Genomic DNA, 17,101 nt, shown 5'->3' with positions numbered 1-17,101 from the left:
CACATAAAAGACGTTTATTTGTTGCCACCTACTGGCGTCACATCATCAGGAGTTAATTCATTTCACTAAAGATCGACCAAGCTAAATATTTTATTTATTATAATATATATATATATATATTTTTTTTTTGTGGTGTTCGGTATAAATTTAATCTGCACAAGTTTCAAAATTATAGATTTTTATAATCTATACTGATATATTATACTGATTTATTAAAGGGCACCTATTATGGAATTTTGAAAATTACCTTTCATGTAGTGTGTAACATAGATTTAAGTGAACAAAAACATCCTGCAAAGTTTTATATATGAAAGTTCACCGTAAAAAAAGTTATTGTCTCTCAAAAGTAGGAGTCGACTGAGTTAATGTAATGAATCGTTTTTCCAACGAGTCATTTTCCTTTTCGTTGTGACGTCAAGACAAAAAATTATCAAATTGTGGGCGCCCACTCATTGCGAGCGCAGACACCAGGGAAAACTTGAAAACATCATGTCGACAACAAGACGCTGTGATCTGAAATGCATATCAAAAGTGAAATTTTTTTCACTGCCCAGGGACGAGCATGTGAAGAATCAGTGGCTAGAGTTTATATTTACAACTATACCACACAAGTGTAGCCCGAACCTTGTGCTGTGTTCGCGTCATTTTAATGACGATTGCTTTACGAACATGAATGCTTTCAAGTGTGGATTCGCGAGCCGGTTGATACTGAAGGAAGGTTCAGTACCAAGTTTATTTGGATCAGCTTCCTCCTCCGAATCACAACCTGTAAGTATTATTAATAATTGTTGCTTTTATGTGTTTTTTTAGCATGCTTAATAAGTATTTGTGTGTGTTGTGTAAGTTACGCTCAGCGCAGCTTCTAGGTCTCCAATGTCAATTTTTTTGAATTATGTGAAATGTTTGTCGATGTTATTGGAGTTGTCATAAAGAATAGAGCAATAACTTGTAGAAATGCAGTGCTTTACCAATATGTTTATGTGTTGGGCTAACGCAAACAATAACTGATTGGGTGTTTACCACCGAACTTTGGGCTATGATCGCTAACATAAATCAACTCAAATCCTTCTCTGATTTAGATTTTTTTACTTCAAAGCGGTGATGGGCGTTCCGTTTCCAACAATCTCTGCACAGAGTATACCAATCACAACTGACTGGGTCATCTGACAAATCACCGCAGATTAGCGTCACGCAAAGGAGGGGTTTGGAAAAATGAGTCGTTGTTTGAATCATTTGGGAGTCGGTGAGCAAATCAGGTAAACATAAATGCATATTATAAGACAAAAAAAGTGTTTTTTGTCATTGCATGCATGTAAAACTGTTGTTGGGGACTCCCAAATAATATTAGGAACATTTTAAATGCCATAATAGGTGCCCTTTAAAACAATAGTTCACCCAGGAATTAAAATTCTCACATCATTTACTCACACTCATGCCATCCCAGATGTGTATGACTTTCTTCTGCAGAACATAAATATTTTTAGAAGAATATTTTATCTCTGTAGTTCCACACAATGCAAGTGAATGGTGACCAAAACTTTGAAGCTCCAAAAGGAACATGAAGGCATCTTAAAAGTAATCCATATGACTCCCGTGTTTTAATCCATATTGGCATAAGTGATATTATAGGTGTGGGTGAGAAACAGATAAATATGTAAGTCCTTTTTTTCTTGAAATTCTTCTCCTTGCCCAGGAGGGGGTGATTTGCATGAAGAATGTGAATCACCAAAAACTCAAGAAGAAGAAAATGAAAGTGACCTGTTTCTCACCCACAACTATCATATTGCTTCTGAAGACATTGGTTTAACCACTGGAGTCTTATGGATTACTTTTTTGCTGACATGTGGGATTTTTGGAGCTTTAAAATTTTGGAACCCATTCACTTGCATTGTATGGACCAAATGAGCTGAGAAATGCTTCTAAAAATCATACACATTTGGGATGGCATAAGGGTGAATAAATGATGAGAGAATTTTCATTTTTGGGCGAACTATTCCTTTAAGGGCATTGCTATTTTTTTAATAAACATTTATTTGAAACTGAAGCATAAGTAGCATATGAGACAATTTCATTCACAAAGTTCTGATTTCTTAGAATCAGTGATTGTTTCACTTCTGATGGCACTCCTAAGTAGGCCTCTTTAATTTAATTTATTTTACTTATATTAATTACTGATTCTACCCTTATTGATTGGAAACTATTGTGGTGTACCTCATATGTTGTCTATTTACCTCATAAGGTGGCGACTTGCTCGTGAGTGGGAGTCAACGGTTGATGTTAAAGCTGTACAGGAGGTGAGAGTTTGTGTGATGAACCGCACCAACCCACATGTGGTACTCAGAAACTACATCACCCAGAATGCAATAGAGGTCTTTGTCTTTTGTCTTTGGCAAAACTGAACCATATTTCTGGAAAAAATGTAATAACAAAATGCATCATAAATAATTGAGTGTGGACCTTTTAATACATTTTTTTTATTTTGGGTCAACCGCTGGAGTGTTTTTACATCGTTTGTTCCCATTCCTGAAATACACTTTCAGTTTTGTTAAAAAATATGATTTACGGATATGATTTTCAGATTTCAGGCATTATTTACATGATAATTTTTAATTGTTTTTATTAACTGTCCTGAGTAATATGCAATACTTCAAAGATAAAGAAACATAATACAAATAAATATCTAATTTCTTTGTTCTCGTTACAGCATGTAAACCAGGATTATATTGGTAATGCTAAAGTTTTACATTTGTAAAAGACACTCAAAACATTTTAATTGTAAGAGTGTTAAGGAAAAAGCTTTGGAATGTCTGTGCCTGGGGCCCAATAGTTGGGGAACATGTTTATACAGGTTTAGGTGTGCTCTTAAAAAGTATTGCAAATCTATTATAAACATTATCAAGTATTTGTAGACATGAATATATCTCATATGGAGGGTGGAACACTTTGTTCTTATTGTAAAACTAAATAAAAGCAGTTCTCACACGCACCAAAGGGTAAACATGTTCATGGATGTTTTGTCTCAGTGACGTAACGCACGGCCACGCTGGAGAGGGAGCGGTCACGCGCACACTCACAGTCTATGCACGCACACAGGTAGGCTCTACTAACATCGGTGCTCAGGTAAACCTGGAAATCACGGCCGCTGGACTCGAAATAACACGTTTAAAGGTGTATTTACCAATATGTCAGTCCGCTCAAGACCTGGTTATTTTCGCCAGGAAGTGAATAAAACAGTTTGGGAGGTGCCGGAGAGATACAGAGATCTGAAACAGGTGGGGACTGGGGCATACGGTACAGTATGGTGAGTGCGTCTCATTTTCACAACTTCCTGATATGATCCATAGTTGATATGGTGTCTCTTTTAAAAAAACACTGAATACATGTTGTCACTGGAGGCAGATCCGTGTAGGGAGATTCTATTCAAAATAAGTGATGTGAAGAAAAATTGTCACGCACAAGTGAAAGTAAGATTACTTTACAGTCAGATACAAGGTGCACAATGTTTTGATTCAGAGTCAGTTTTACAATACAATTGGGAATAGGGCATTGTGTATTTCTCTCTGTTTCAGATGTATGCTTGTGTTTTTATAAAGTTAAGCAAAACCTGAACTATGAATAGAGAAACAAAAGTGCCTGTAAAACTGCACTGCTTATTCGACATTACTATGTTGTTATTATTTTAAAATGGCAGCTGTTGACGAATGCTGTTTGTGGATTATTGTATGTCGGTCGTCCGTTCTCTTTCTCTGAACTATATGCGTTCTTCAAAGCGTGCGCTGATGTTTGTTTGTATTGCGCGCTCTCTCTCTCTCTAAATTCAATTCTGTAAACAATACAATATTGCCTTCTCTCTCTCTCAATTCAATTCTGTAAACAATACAATATTGCCTCTCTCTCTCTCTCTCCCCCGTCCCCCTTTCTCCCAGCTTTACATAAAAAATGGCATGAGTACATGTGATTGTTTTTGCCATTATAAATTAATTAAATGCTTCACAATATATTGGTGGAAATGTATCTATTGTCTTTTTTTAACATTATTATTATCAAGGGATTATCGGTAGGATATTAGGCTAACAGATAAAACAATTTTGAGGTCAAACTATACTATTTACCATGCCATTCCTTAATAGTAATTAAAATAAACGCTTCTAAAAATGTATTTTCTGGTAATAAAACATAGAAGGTTGCCTAAATTAGTGCCTTAAATATTTGCGTGGGTAGAGTAAGGTTTGTAAAAGCTTAAATCGAAATGCAATAGTAAAAAATTGCATAGGCACAGAATGTTTTGTAAAGGTGTTAATGAAGTTTACACTTTTGCCACAGATTTTTCACCAAAACACGGCCAAAAACATGGCAAACATGTAATCAGCGATATGCAAGCAAAGAAAGGGTGTCATGAACAGCAGTCTGTATGTGTAAAATAAACAATTGTAAATGTGTAAATGACTTGTATTTGTGGCATAAATATTTTCCAGGAATATTCCAGAATTTCTCACTCAGAAGAGTTTTGCAAGCGGGAAGGTGAAGGCGGGTCTACATGCTTCTTGTAACCAATCAAATTATGTTTTCGTTAACAAGTTTAGCCTACTCTGACCTGGTTGGTTAAAAACGTTTAGTTAGTGTTTACATGAAGATACAGATTAAAAAATATTAAACAAAATATTAAAATAAATAAATTATTACGCATGCAACTTGCAATTGCATGCAATTGTTACACCTTTACAAAACGTTATTTGCGCATGAAATTTTTTTACACTTGCATTTCGATTAACACAAAAAATTCTTACTCTATACATGCAAATATTTTAGGCACACATTACCTTCATAAAATGTATTTAAAATGCCGTGCTACATGTAACAATACGTTTTTTTTTTTTTTTTTTTTGTAATGGTTCAATATGAGTGCATTCTAGAGTATTTTACAACAGTGTTTAAATAAAATTGCTTCTTATGTTTTGCATAAGCTTTTGTTGTGAACATCAGTCATCAATTGTCTGTCAAATCTGTCATGTAATGTATAATGTTGTGTACTGTATCTAGCATGGATTGGGGACTGTTATTCTACCATGTGTTCTAATGTTAGGTGCTATTCTTAGTGATAATCGAAGCAAACTCATCTGTATTTGTTGTGGTGAACAAAGTTATTCAGTAATGCTTTACATAAGGTTGTATTATTAAACCTTGGTAAATGCATTAGGTATCAATAACGTACCATAAACAATATATTTTTACAGCATCTATTAATCTTTATTAATGTTGATTTTTAAAGTTCAGTTATTTATTGTTTGTTCATGATAGTTCATAATGCAATAACTAATGTATAATACAATAAATACAACAAATACAAGTACAATAAATAATGTGAACAGATAACTTCTCATTTTAAAAATATTGTTCATTAGTAGTTCATGTTAACAAATACAACCTTAGTGTGAAGCGTTACCAGCTATTCTAATTCTAAATGCCTGTAAGCATTTAACACTGATCTGTCCCTCAGCTATGCATTTGACCGGAAGATGGGGGCAAAGGTGGCCATCAAGAAGCTCCATCGTCCTTTCCAGTCTGCCCTGTTTGCCAAAAGAGCTTATCGGGAGCTCAGGCTGCTCAAACACATGAAGCATGAAAATGTAGGAAACCAACGACGGACACTCCGTGTTCAAGCTTTCTCATTTCTACTTGAATTAACAGATTTGCAGGCTTTACGTCACACTCTGTTTGACAAGCACCTTTTTGTAATTGCTTCAGGTTATTGGACTCCTGGATGTTTTCACCGCAGACCTGTCTCTTGACAAATTCCATGACTTGTAAGGATTTAATTATCTCTAACCACTGTGCTGTGTCATTTTGGTCTAATATTTAACTATGTGGTCTGGTCACTGTTTCAGGTTGTCTTGCACTGTTTACACCTGGAATTAGAGGAATAGTTCACCCAAAAATTTTAATTGAACAAAAGCAACAAAAAAAATAATAATAAGAAGAAATCATTATTTACTCACCCTCATGCCATCCCAGATGTGAATGGCTTTCTTTTTCTGAATAATGAATAATGGGCCAAAATCTTGAAGCTCCAAAAAGCACATAAAGGCAGCTTATAGGAATCCATAAGACTCCTTTGGTTAAATCTATGTCATCAGAAGTGATCTGATCAGTTTTCAGTGAGAACAGACCAAAATGTAGCTCCTTTTTCACTAAACATCTTGTCATTGCAGTCTCTAGGCATGATCATGTTTTCAAACTCGTTTACACCTCCTTGTGCTTGACACATGCGCAGAGCACTAGATGGTTTTTGAAAGTGTAATCGAGCTTGAAATCATGATTGCCAAGGAGACTACTGATGTAAAGATTTTTATTGAAATATATGTCATTATTTGGTCTGCTCTCACTTGACTCACTCACACTTCATATGGATTACTTTTAAGATGCCTTCATGTTCCTTTTGGAGCTTCAAACTGATTGGACCGCTTTAGAAGACATTGATTAAACCACTGGACTCTGATGGATTACTTTTATGCTGACTTTATGTGCTTTGTGGAGCTACAAATTTTGATCACCATTCACTTGCATTGGGTGGACCTTCAGAGCTGATATATTCTTTTAAAAATCTATGTTTGTGTTCTGAAGAAGAAAGTAAGTCATACACATCTGGAATGGCATGAGAGTGAGTAAATGAGAGAATTTTCATTTTTAGGTGAACTATTGCTTTAACATCCGTCTCGAGCGATTTGATCACAAGCGGTCAAATGACAAGACAGATCACTGTTTACACCTGGTAATAACACTACATCTCCAGTGACCATGTGTGATCGAGTACCACTGATTTTGTGACTACATACACTACCTTTCAAAAGTTTACTTTTTCTTTCACATATTAGAATAATAGTAAAGTCATCACATCTATGGAATAATAGAAATGGAACTATGGGAATTATGTTGTGATATTTGCATACATGTACTCTTGGCATTTTCTCAACCAGCTTCTTGAGGTATCACCCTTGGATGCTTTTTAAACAGTATTGAAGGAGTTCCCATCTATATGCTGGGTACTTTGTGTCTGCTTTTCTTAATTATTCAGTCCAAGTCTTTTTTAAATAAAATTTTGTTTTGTAATTAAATATATGAATATGTTAGCACAATTATATTTTTGTCTACAAACATTTCAAACATTTAAGCATACGCCTTCCGATCAAAAGTTTTTTTAGATCATGGGAAACTTTTCAGGCAAGTGACCCCAAACTTTTGAACGGTAGTGTACATCACTCTTGTCAGTGTGTACATCACTCTTGTCTGCATGTTGAAGGATGCATAGTGATCCTTAGATTCATGATCCTTCCCTGAAATAAGCTTTATACTCCTCCTCTCCCCTTCTCCCATCCCATTGTGTAGTTACTTGGTCATGCCTTTCATGGGTACTGATCTTGGGAAGTTGATGAAAATGGAGAGAATGTCAGAGGACAGGGTTCAGTATCTGGTCTACCAAATGTTAAGAGGGCTCAAAGTGAGTATTTTAAGCCCTTGGTAAAGCATGCTCATTTTCCTTCAAACATATTTTCAAGGATCTGTTTATGTTAACAGTACATCCATGCTGCTGGGATTATACACAGGGTGAGTATGTTTCATTTTGTTCTATCCACATATATAACTGTATTTATTTCCACAAATCACTGACTTTATCTCTTTAAACTTGCAGGATCTCAAACCAGGCAATCTAGCAATAAATGAAGAATGTGAGCTCAAGGTATGTCACCATGTGTATGTATGAAAGCAGTATATGTTCTGTTGCATCTGGTAGCATCATAAAGTCTTGTGTCTTATACAATAGATCCTGGATTTTGGCCTAGCAAGGCAAGCAGACAGTGAAATGACGGGTTACGTTGTGACACGCTGGTACAGAGCACCTGAGGTCATTCTTAACTGGATGCATTACACACAGACTGGTTAGTCACTCGTTGTATATTCTGAGCTCAGATTGCTTCTGTGGGACTGTTCTTGTAATTACCAGTACTCTTTTGTTGTAGCTTTGGATGAACTAAAGATGATCTAAAAATATCTTTAATTAGGCAAAAGTTGTTACTCTGTTTTATTTCCCTCATAAAGGCAATAAAAGCTACTTAATAAATGAGAAACTTATTGAACAATTCACATTTTATTACATTTCTCTTCAGTGGACATCTGGTCGGTTGGTTGTATCATGGCAGAGATGCTGCTAGGGAAACCACTGTTCAAAGGAAACGACCGTATCCTTTCTCGCAGCAAATCTGTGATTTTTATGTTCAAACAGCAACTCACTAGATTAGTTATTTGAGTTTATCATTATCCTTGACCCTATACCTTCAGACCTGGATCAGTTGATGGAGATCATGAAGATTACTGGTACCCCCACAAAAGAGTTCACTGCCAAACTACAATCTGAAGATGTGTGTGTTCAATGGCATTTCCTTATAAAGATCAGTTTGCAGAATTCTCACTAGATATATTATGCAAAATGTGTAGAAATATGAATGTCCAAAATGATGTGATCTTTTTTTCTAGGCTAGAAATTATGTTACAAAGTTACCAAAACTTAGAAAGAGAGAGCTTCGGGCATTGTTACCAAATGTTAACCAGCAAGGTAAGACCTTTTTGTTTTTTAATTGTTGTCCTAAATTAAATTGATAAAATGCAAAGAAGAGGATTCATGCATGTTTAAAGGTTGTTAATTATTATTAGCATACTTGTTGGTTGTTGACATGTCCTGCGTTGTGACATGCTATATAAGTATATTTTATTAAGAAATTTGCAAATAATTATTGTGTGTGCAGCTTTTTAGACCTCCTGTTAAAGGGATAGTTCACCCAAAAAAGAAAATTCTCTCATCATTTATGAACATTCGTGCCATCCCTGATGTGTATGACTTTATTTTTTTCTACAGAACACAAACAAAGATTTTTAGAAGAATATCTCAGCTCTGTGATATGATAGGTGTGGGGGAGAAACAGATCAATATTTTTTGTCCTTTTTTTAACTGTAAATCTACACTTTCACTTTCATTTCCACATTCTGGTGTGAAAGTGACTTTCATATTCAGCCACCTACTGGTTGAGGCTGGTCAATGCTGGAGATTGATAGTAAAAATGGCCTAAATATTGATCTGAAGATATATATTTAACCACTGGAGTCATATAGATTGCTTTTATACCTCTGTTTTGTCATTTTTGGATATTTTGTAGTTCTGGTCACCATTTACTTGCATTGTATGGACCAACAGAGTTGAGATATTCTGTTAAAACAAGTAATTCTTAATAAATCTGCGATGGCATGAGGGTGAGTAAATGATGAAAGAATTTTCATTTTGGGGGGAGCTATCCCTTTAATTTAGTTTCTTTTTCACACTATAGGACCATTTAAAACAAACCATTAAGGTAAAAAATGTACTTAAAATTTTGAAAAACTGAAAGAAAATGGTTTGCAGTTACAGGACCTAAAATATATACACTTTCCCTTATACTGTACTGTACAATCATATACATTTTAACATGAAATCTGGATGTGGATATAAAAAAGTCCTAGGACATGTTATGCATCAACTACCCATTTTCAGAAGCTCCTGAAAAAATCAAGCGTACTGCCATGCATGTCTTTACTGAAATCAAGTTTGAATATCACATAAGTCTGTTCTTGAATCTTGTTGCTCTCTGTCTCAGCGATCCATGTGTTAGACTGCATGTTACTCTTGGACCCTGAAAGTAGAGTAACAGCAGCAGAAGGACTGGACCTTCCTTACTTCTCTGAATTCCGTGAACCAGAGGAGGAGACTGAGGCCCCACCGTATGATCATTCATTGGATGAGGCTGATCAGTCAGTGGACCAATGGAAAAGTAGGTTTAGGGAAAGGGATGTTCCACACTTGAAATTGAAAACATACTGTATGAGTGATGTTTGATTCACAACAATAAGATTTGTAGTTCTTATTGTTTAATTAATCAGTATTTATTTACTGTGTTCTTGCAACTCAAATGGCAAAGCTAGAAGGGGCAAGGCCTGCCTTGCATGGACTGTAAGCCACTTTGGATAAAAACATCCACCAAATGCAAAAATGTTATATTTATTTGACTCTGGTAATACTTGTAAAATTGTTTTTTAGTTTCAGGTTCATTCCAGTGAAATAAGAAATAACCAGTTTTCAAACTTTTCCCTCCATTGTTTCTCCATCTGTCCATATCTGTTCTTTCCTTCTTCATCACTCTCTTCTTTTTACCAGGACTTACCTTCACTGAAATTTTGACCTTCCAGCCAAGGCCAGCGGGGACAGAATCTAAAGAGACAGCTCTCTGAGATTGCTAATACTGAACATGCCAATATTTTTACATCAGCAAGGCTTTGCATTTTCTTTGTACCATTTGTTGTATACAGACTTGTGTGTGATTTTCTTTGTACTGGTTTTGTGTCCAACAAAACCTGTTTTGTATCCACAAAATGAGTTGTGTGCTGTTTTATTTAGTGTTTCAACTCGTTTTTCTCCCGTGTTATGCACAGTTAAATTACCAACTTGAATCAGACCTGCAACTAACCTGCTGGAGAGTTGGAGGGCATAGATCTAGGCAAATATGTGATTGTAGTAGTACTAAACTTTCTCTATGGAGAGAATCCTATCAGGAAAATTACAGGTTATTGCTAATACTAATTTAATTGCATTTCAGTACTTGTAATGTGAACGTCTGTAAGCCTATACCTGTACATCTCTTTGTGCAATAACAATTATTTAATGAACTCTGACACTTGAGCTTGTTGAAGGGGAAGAAGTCATTACAGTCTAGTAAAATTCTGGAATTTCTGAATTTTTCATGAATTCCAGCAGAGGGCAACATTTGCACTTGGCATTTCCCCTAACAACATTTGCATGTAATGCATTTTCAGAAAGCTGCAGTGTTACACTAGGCACTTAGTGCATGTCAACTTTGGGTCCTTGGTCACCTCTTATCCTCAGTGTCTTGATTGTGTTGCAGTATGTTGCCTTTTGCTCACAAGTACCTAGTTTAGGGACACGGTTCCCTGTCCCATGGATAACTTTTTTGGCCTCTGTTTAGAATGCTTGTATGGTTCATGTGAATATCAGAGTGTGTTCTGGTCAAGAAGAAAACAGAGGTGGAGAAAAATACATTTTTTCTGCTTTCTTCTTGGCAGCCAGATGTAATGACACAAAAAGGAAGAGAGAAACAATGCAAATCATGCAGTTTCTCTATTTTTGCCAGTTTATTTAAAGAACTCTGATTTTGCAACACAAATATCTAATGTTTGTTAGAACAAATGGCTGTACAGTGCAGATGTTGTTTAAAGTATTGGAAAAGTAATTGTCTTTTAAAAATCTAGGGCCATTACAACACTGAATTTTTACAATATGGGTTTTCAAGAATTTCACTCATTAAACTCAAGCCAATTTCCATCTTTATAATGCAGGTCAGAGTACATTTGGACTGTTAAATTTAGCTCTGAATTTTGTGCTTTTCAGTCAAATTTTAAATGTCATAATATAAAATGAAATTCCATTGCAAGCACATATTTTTGACCATATTTAAGAACTAGTTTTCCTTTTTTGAGCTATTTTTAGTGTCAACGTGTTTTTAGTGGTTTTAGTATTTATGAAATAATTTCCCTTAAAGTTCACGTAAGTGTCCTTACAGAGAAATTAAGGGTGTGTTTTGGCTAAATTCTTTGTTCTTCTGGGTTAGCAGTGGTTTTTGCCTTGCCACACTTCCATGGATTTCATTTTTGGCCAGTGTCTTTCTGATAGTGTCAATGACAGTGACCTTTATTGATGCAATAGAGGCCTACAGTTCCTTGGATGTTGTCCTTGGCTTTATTGTGACTTCCTGGATGAGTTGTCACTGTGCTCTTGGAGGAATTTTGGAAGGTCAGCCACTTACTTCTGGGAAGGTTCACTACTGTGCCAAGTTTTCTCCATTTGGAGATAATGGCTCTCACTGTGGTTCTTTGGAGTCCCAGAGCCATTGAAATAGCTTTGTATCCCTTCCCAAACTGATGTATTTCATTCACCTTTTTCCTCATCATTTCTGGAATTTCTTTCAACCTTGGCGTGGTGTGCTACGGGAGAGATCTTTTAGCCAACTTCGTGCTGCTGAAAAAGTTATTTTTAGGTGTTGATTTGATAGAAAAGGGCTGGCAGTAATCAGGCCTGGGTGTGTCTAGCCCAGCTAAACCCCATTATGCAATTTCACAGATTTGGGGATTTATTAACTATGGGGGCAAATACTTTTTCAAAAATGCCAAGTTGGTATTGGATAATTTCTCACAGATATCGCTTTACATTGAGAACATTATTTCCAGAAATTAGACTTTGTTATCTGTCATTGTCACACATCCCATATACTCAGTTGTGCAACACTTGATTGTTGTAAACACAATCATTCATTTTGTTTGCTTATATGTTGACATAGTTTGCATTTAACTCGAATATATGCTCTCATATTGAAAGACCTTGTGTTGCAAAAGTGTCTTCATGACTTTCTACATTTAAGTATTGGGACATTTCTGCATTTATTATTCCTGTCAGCTCTTTTTTTTTCAAAACTAAAGTTATTTCAAATGCACTGTTCTCCAACTCTTTTTGTTTTGAAACCCTGTCCATCCTATTTGCTATAAATATACTCTACTTCATGCTTTCTCTGCATAATTTGCTCTGTTTCATTTCTTTCTCTCTCTCTATCTCTTGCACAAGTACAGGGACAGGCACGTGCCTCAATGCTGTTTAGCAGACCTTATATCCTTTGGCTTAACAGGCTGTGTAAGAGGAAATTCCACAGGCTCAAATGTTCTAGGCGAAGGCCCCAGTGTTGATCAAGAACCCAGGATCCCACCAACACCTCTGGAGTGGAAGCGTGGGGGCCAGGAGGATTTAACTTTCTGTACCGCAGATGGGTCTCCTCCAGTCAGCAGAGTATTTTAAGTATCTCCATGGTCATAAAAATAAGTGTTACTCAAACGTATGTTCATATTAAGAATATATGAACCCAGAATCAAACTTCCATTAGTTCCCTTCCTGTTGTTCTATATCAAAATTGTGTGTGTGATGAAAAATAATACTTAATCATTATTTTGTTGTTTTCCAGTCAAAAAAAAAAAAAAAAAAAAATCTCATCATTAAAACAAGATAAAGTTACTAGAGAAGACAAATGTAATGATATATTAAAATGATTGTTCACCCAAAAATGAAAATGATGCCATCTTTTACTTACTCTCACTGTTCTAAACATGCATGACTTTATTTATTTAATGGATCAAAGGCTAGCATTTCTATAATGATAGCCTCAGTCACCATTCACATTCATTATATGGAAAACAAAAGTTGCAATGAAAGTAAATGGTGGCTACGCCTATCATTCTGCCTAACGTTTCCTTTTATGTTCCATGAAAAAAATAAAGTTATATGAGTTGGAACAACATGAGGGTGAGCAATAGATGCCAAAATGTTCTATCCCTTTGAGACTTATTTTCAGAGAATGTATCTTGAATAACCTTTGTTTGTCTCACTCTATTGGCAAATAGCTTTTCTTGTTTTAAGCATAAAACTCACTCAATTTTGTTTTGATTTTTGCCTTCATTATGTTTAAGCATTCTTATGACCTCCTTGAGACTTATGATTAAAATGTATCAGGACTGTTTTCAGGGACTTAATTTGCAGGAAATGTTCTCTATTCAAACTTTTTCACCGACAAGGGTCATTCTCTGATAGGCTGTGTGTGTGGTGATACTATTTCATCCAAGATACAAAGGAAAGCTGTCATATATGCAAGGGTTGAACTAGATTGAAAAATATAAAGCTTCCTTCTTGGCTTCAGAGTGAACGTGTCAAAGTTATAATGTATACAGCTGCCTAAACACTGTGGAGGTCAGAGGTGGCTCCTTGACTTTATCTTTAGAAGGATTTAAGCTGGTTTAAAGAACAGAATGTTCCTGGTTGTGATGTCACAAGAATAATACAACATCCTACTCCTTTGGAAATGTTCTGGAGGGCTTTTAGATTTCTTTAGCAGTAGTCCAGGAAACTGTGGTTGATGTTTCACTGAGCTCAGTTATATTCCATTGGCTCAAATATCAAGTGTATATCAAACCAGCGTTTTGATGCTTCACCTGACAGTTATTCAGCTGTGAGCAGCAGAGTACTTTTCAAAGAAGATATTCAGTTTTTGAAGTGTTTGATTTTTTTTTAGTAAGTTATATTATTAATGTTATTATTTGTTTTACTGGTTTAAAATGTTTTTGTACACATACTGTTGAGTCTGTCAGACAAAAAATAATATCTGTTACTGAGCATTTTGGATTGGGGGCTAAAGAAACATGGAAATATATTTTGGCTATAAAATATATTTAAATGCAGCGATGTGCAAAAACAAATAAGATAAATAACTGAAAGATTTAGTCAGGAATCAAGGGTAAACAAAGAGAACTTTAATGCTTAAGAAAGTGAATAAAAACTGCGGATACAGTAACTTCATAGAAAATAAATAAGCAGAAGAAAATCTTATTCACTCTTTATATTAAATGAGAGTTCTGGAATCATTCTGGAAATCACAATCACACAACAATTCTACTGCATTCTTTATTCATGCTAAGTGCTTTTGTACAAACTGTGATGGAAAAAAATGTCTCAAAGGCAGAATGTGTTTATTTGATAGACCCGTTCCTTCTGTTTCTCAACCACATTGTTACATAACTCTTATGTACTTACATAACGTCCTTTCCAGAATTTAATGAAGAAAAAACAGAATTTTATGGATAAGTAGCAGAGTACCTGCACACATCCACTATATGTGGCATGTATGCTTGTAAAGATGGGAGGTCGTAGGGAGAAGTTTAGACAAAATACTGTAGCTGTGTAAGTGTAATGAATCGTTGTGACCGCGTCCTTCATTTAGCTCTTGAGGGACAGTGTTCGGCAACCAGGTCAAGATTTAGGACAGGTTGAAGTTTAAAGGTTGAAGTTTAGTCTTAATGGATTCCGTTAGAATCACTGGAATTGCAAAACTTGCTGTTTTCAGTTTCCTCTGCCCAGAACTCATCTCATCACTTTAAATTATTAAATAATTTATTATTTATTTATTAATGTATAAATAGATCAAATATTGATACCCCACCTAACCACAGATATAAACCAACAGAACCCCATTTGGTCATTACAATACTATTAAGTAACCAAATAGAGATTTTCTTAGTTGTAATTTCCATATCTATAACATGTTCAAAAGTCTAGCAATAATCTTTGGAGACCACGGTCCTGTTATCAAGATAAATAAATAAGTAAATTGGAGAGCCATTTGTAAAGAATGTATGTTGTATGTATGTATCGGTATTAAAATGACATGTCAAGCAAAGGCAGAGCAGTTGCCTGCAGTGTAATATGGTAATCTAAAATTACTTCACATTTCTTTTCTAATTTGTAATTAAACATTTTTCATGCCGTTTATGGCTCAATAATACTTGAGACACCACATGGAATTCATGAATGTAATGAATTAATGAGAAATGTATGAAAATTGTCACACAACACAAATATTTAAAGGGGTAGTTCATTCCTTTTAACAGATATCCCAGGAGAGATCATGATATCCCAGGTGTGTGTGACTTTCTTTTTTCACCAGAACACATTTGAAGAAAATTTTAACTCAGCTCAGTAGGTCCTTAAAATGCAAGTGGATGGTGATTCGACTTTTAAAGCTCCAGAAATCACAGATAGTCAGCATAAACATCATCCGTACGAATCCAGTGGTTAAATTAATATATTCTAAAGTGACACGATCGAGTTTGATGTGAAAAAGATCAATATGTAAGTACTTTGATAACTGTAAATCATCACTTCAGGTCAGCAATGGTATGCACGTATGACGCAATCGCATTGGCACGTAAGACACGGGAGAACTGACACACCCGGAAGAGCAGCGCTGAGTAGGAGGAATGCTGTACAGAAGTTTAGTTGGTTTTGGTTTAGATCTGTATTTGTATCGGTTTGTTTACATGGTGCATTTGTGTGCGTATCCTGGATCCTGGATTTGTCTCAGCTGAGAGGAGAGCGTGAGATTACATCCGTAACATAGCAACATGAAAATGTCACACGAGAGACCACGTGATCTCCACCCCCGTGAAGCTTACCAAAAGCTATCTTACCGCTATAAAAGACATAAATTTAACAGCTGGAGTCCTATGGATGACATTTATGCTGACTGTCTGTGATTTTTGGTGCTTCAAAAGTCTTATCACCATCCACTTGCATTTTAAGGACCTACTGAGCTGAGATATTTTTCTATTTTTCTTCAAATGTGTCATACAAAGTCAAACACACCTGAGATATCATGAGGGCGAGTAAATAATGAGAGAATTTAACATTTTGGGTGAACTATCCCTTTAATGCAAACTACAAAATAAACCAAAAGGTTGTTTAAAATGGGGGAAAACTGTTGAAAAAAGAAGTGGTGACCATTAATAGCACTAACCTATATACAGTACATTAACATTTTTATTTAAGCTTCATAACTTCATTACATTATAATATTTATATACATTATATAAATTATTATATATATTTCAACATATGCTGCACTAATACAGTTGTTTAAATTAATAAATGTATATGTTAACATTAGTTAATGCATTGTGAACCAATATGAACAAGAGGATATTCATTAATGCTGTAATAAAATATTGTTTGTTGTTTGTTCCTGCTTCCTAAATCATTTACTAATGTTAACGAATGTAACCTTATTGTAAAGTGTTGCACATATTCCTGTATACATAAAATGTTAACCTAAAATCGTGATGATACAATAAGTTTGTCTTTGTTAGTCTATTAGTCAACCATCCTTCTGATATTTCTTTTAAGTTTGTGGAAATCATTTGAAAGGTTTTATTACTCTTTTGCTGCTAAAAACTAAGCACACTGTCCATTCAATGGCACGCAGTGGCAGCTGCGCTGTTAAACTTAGGCACACAAAGGGACTTTCGGTAAGAATAGCTCTTTTAAAGGGACCACCGTTCAATTGTCCTCTCCCAACTTGCCATATGTCTGCCCTTAAGCCCCGCCCCTTAAGTCCCTGATGGACCGCCCATCAACCAG

At 35.4% G+C, this 17,101-nt stretch overlaps 1 protein-coding gene across 3 annotated transcripts; it reads left to right on the top strand.

The window, feature by feature from the left end:
* Positions 1-579: 579 nt before the first annotated feature.
* Positions 580-15,663, top strand: LOC127622897 (mitogen-activated protein kinase 12-like). Of its 3 annotated transcripts, XM_052097045.1 has the most exons (14): positions 580-768; positions 1,080-1,256; positions 2,240-2,294; positions 5,498-5,627; positions 5,746-5,804; positions 7,384-7,495; positions 7,573-7,602; positions 7,688-7,735; positions 7,820-7,934; positions 8,163-8,234; positions 8,335-8,414; positions 8,530-8,608; positions 9,681-9,854; positions 10,238-15,662. In XM_052097045.1, the coding sequence occupies exons 3-14, from the start codon at positions 2,275-2,277 to the stop codon at positions 10,309-10,311; spliced, it is 993 nt and encodes a 330-aa protein (XP_051953005.1). In that variant the 5' UTR covers positions 580-768; positions 1,080-1,256; positions 2,240-2,274; the 3' UTR covers positions 10,312-15,662. The 3 variants fall into 3 exon arrangements, with proteins under 3 accessions (XP_051953005.1, XP_051953003.1, XP_051953006.1); XM_052097043.1 differs by lacking the exons at positions 580-768; positions 1,080-1,256; positions 2,240-2,294 and adding an exon at positions 2,343-3,301 and having other exon boundaries at positions 10,238-15,661; XM_052097046.1 differs by lacking the exons at positions 580-768; positions 1,080-1,256; positions 2,240-2,294 and adding an exon at positions 5,886-6,769 and having other exon boundaries at positions 5,543-5,627; positions 10,238-15,663.
* Positions 15,664-17,101: the final 1,438 nt, after the last annotated feature.

Source organism: Xyrauchen texanus, chromosome 29 (assembly GCF_025860055.1).
Source record: "Xyrauchen texanus isolate HMW12.3.18 chromosome 29, RBS_HiC_50CHRs, whole genome shotgun sequence".
Classification (NCBI taxonomy): domain Eukaryota; kingdom Metazoa; phylum Chordata; class Actinopteri; order Cypriniformes; family Catostomidae; genus Xyrauchen; species Xyrauchen texanus.
Note: the sequence above shows the minus strand (reverse complement) of the source record. Positions and strands in the feature narration are given on the sequence as shown.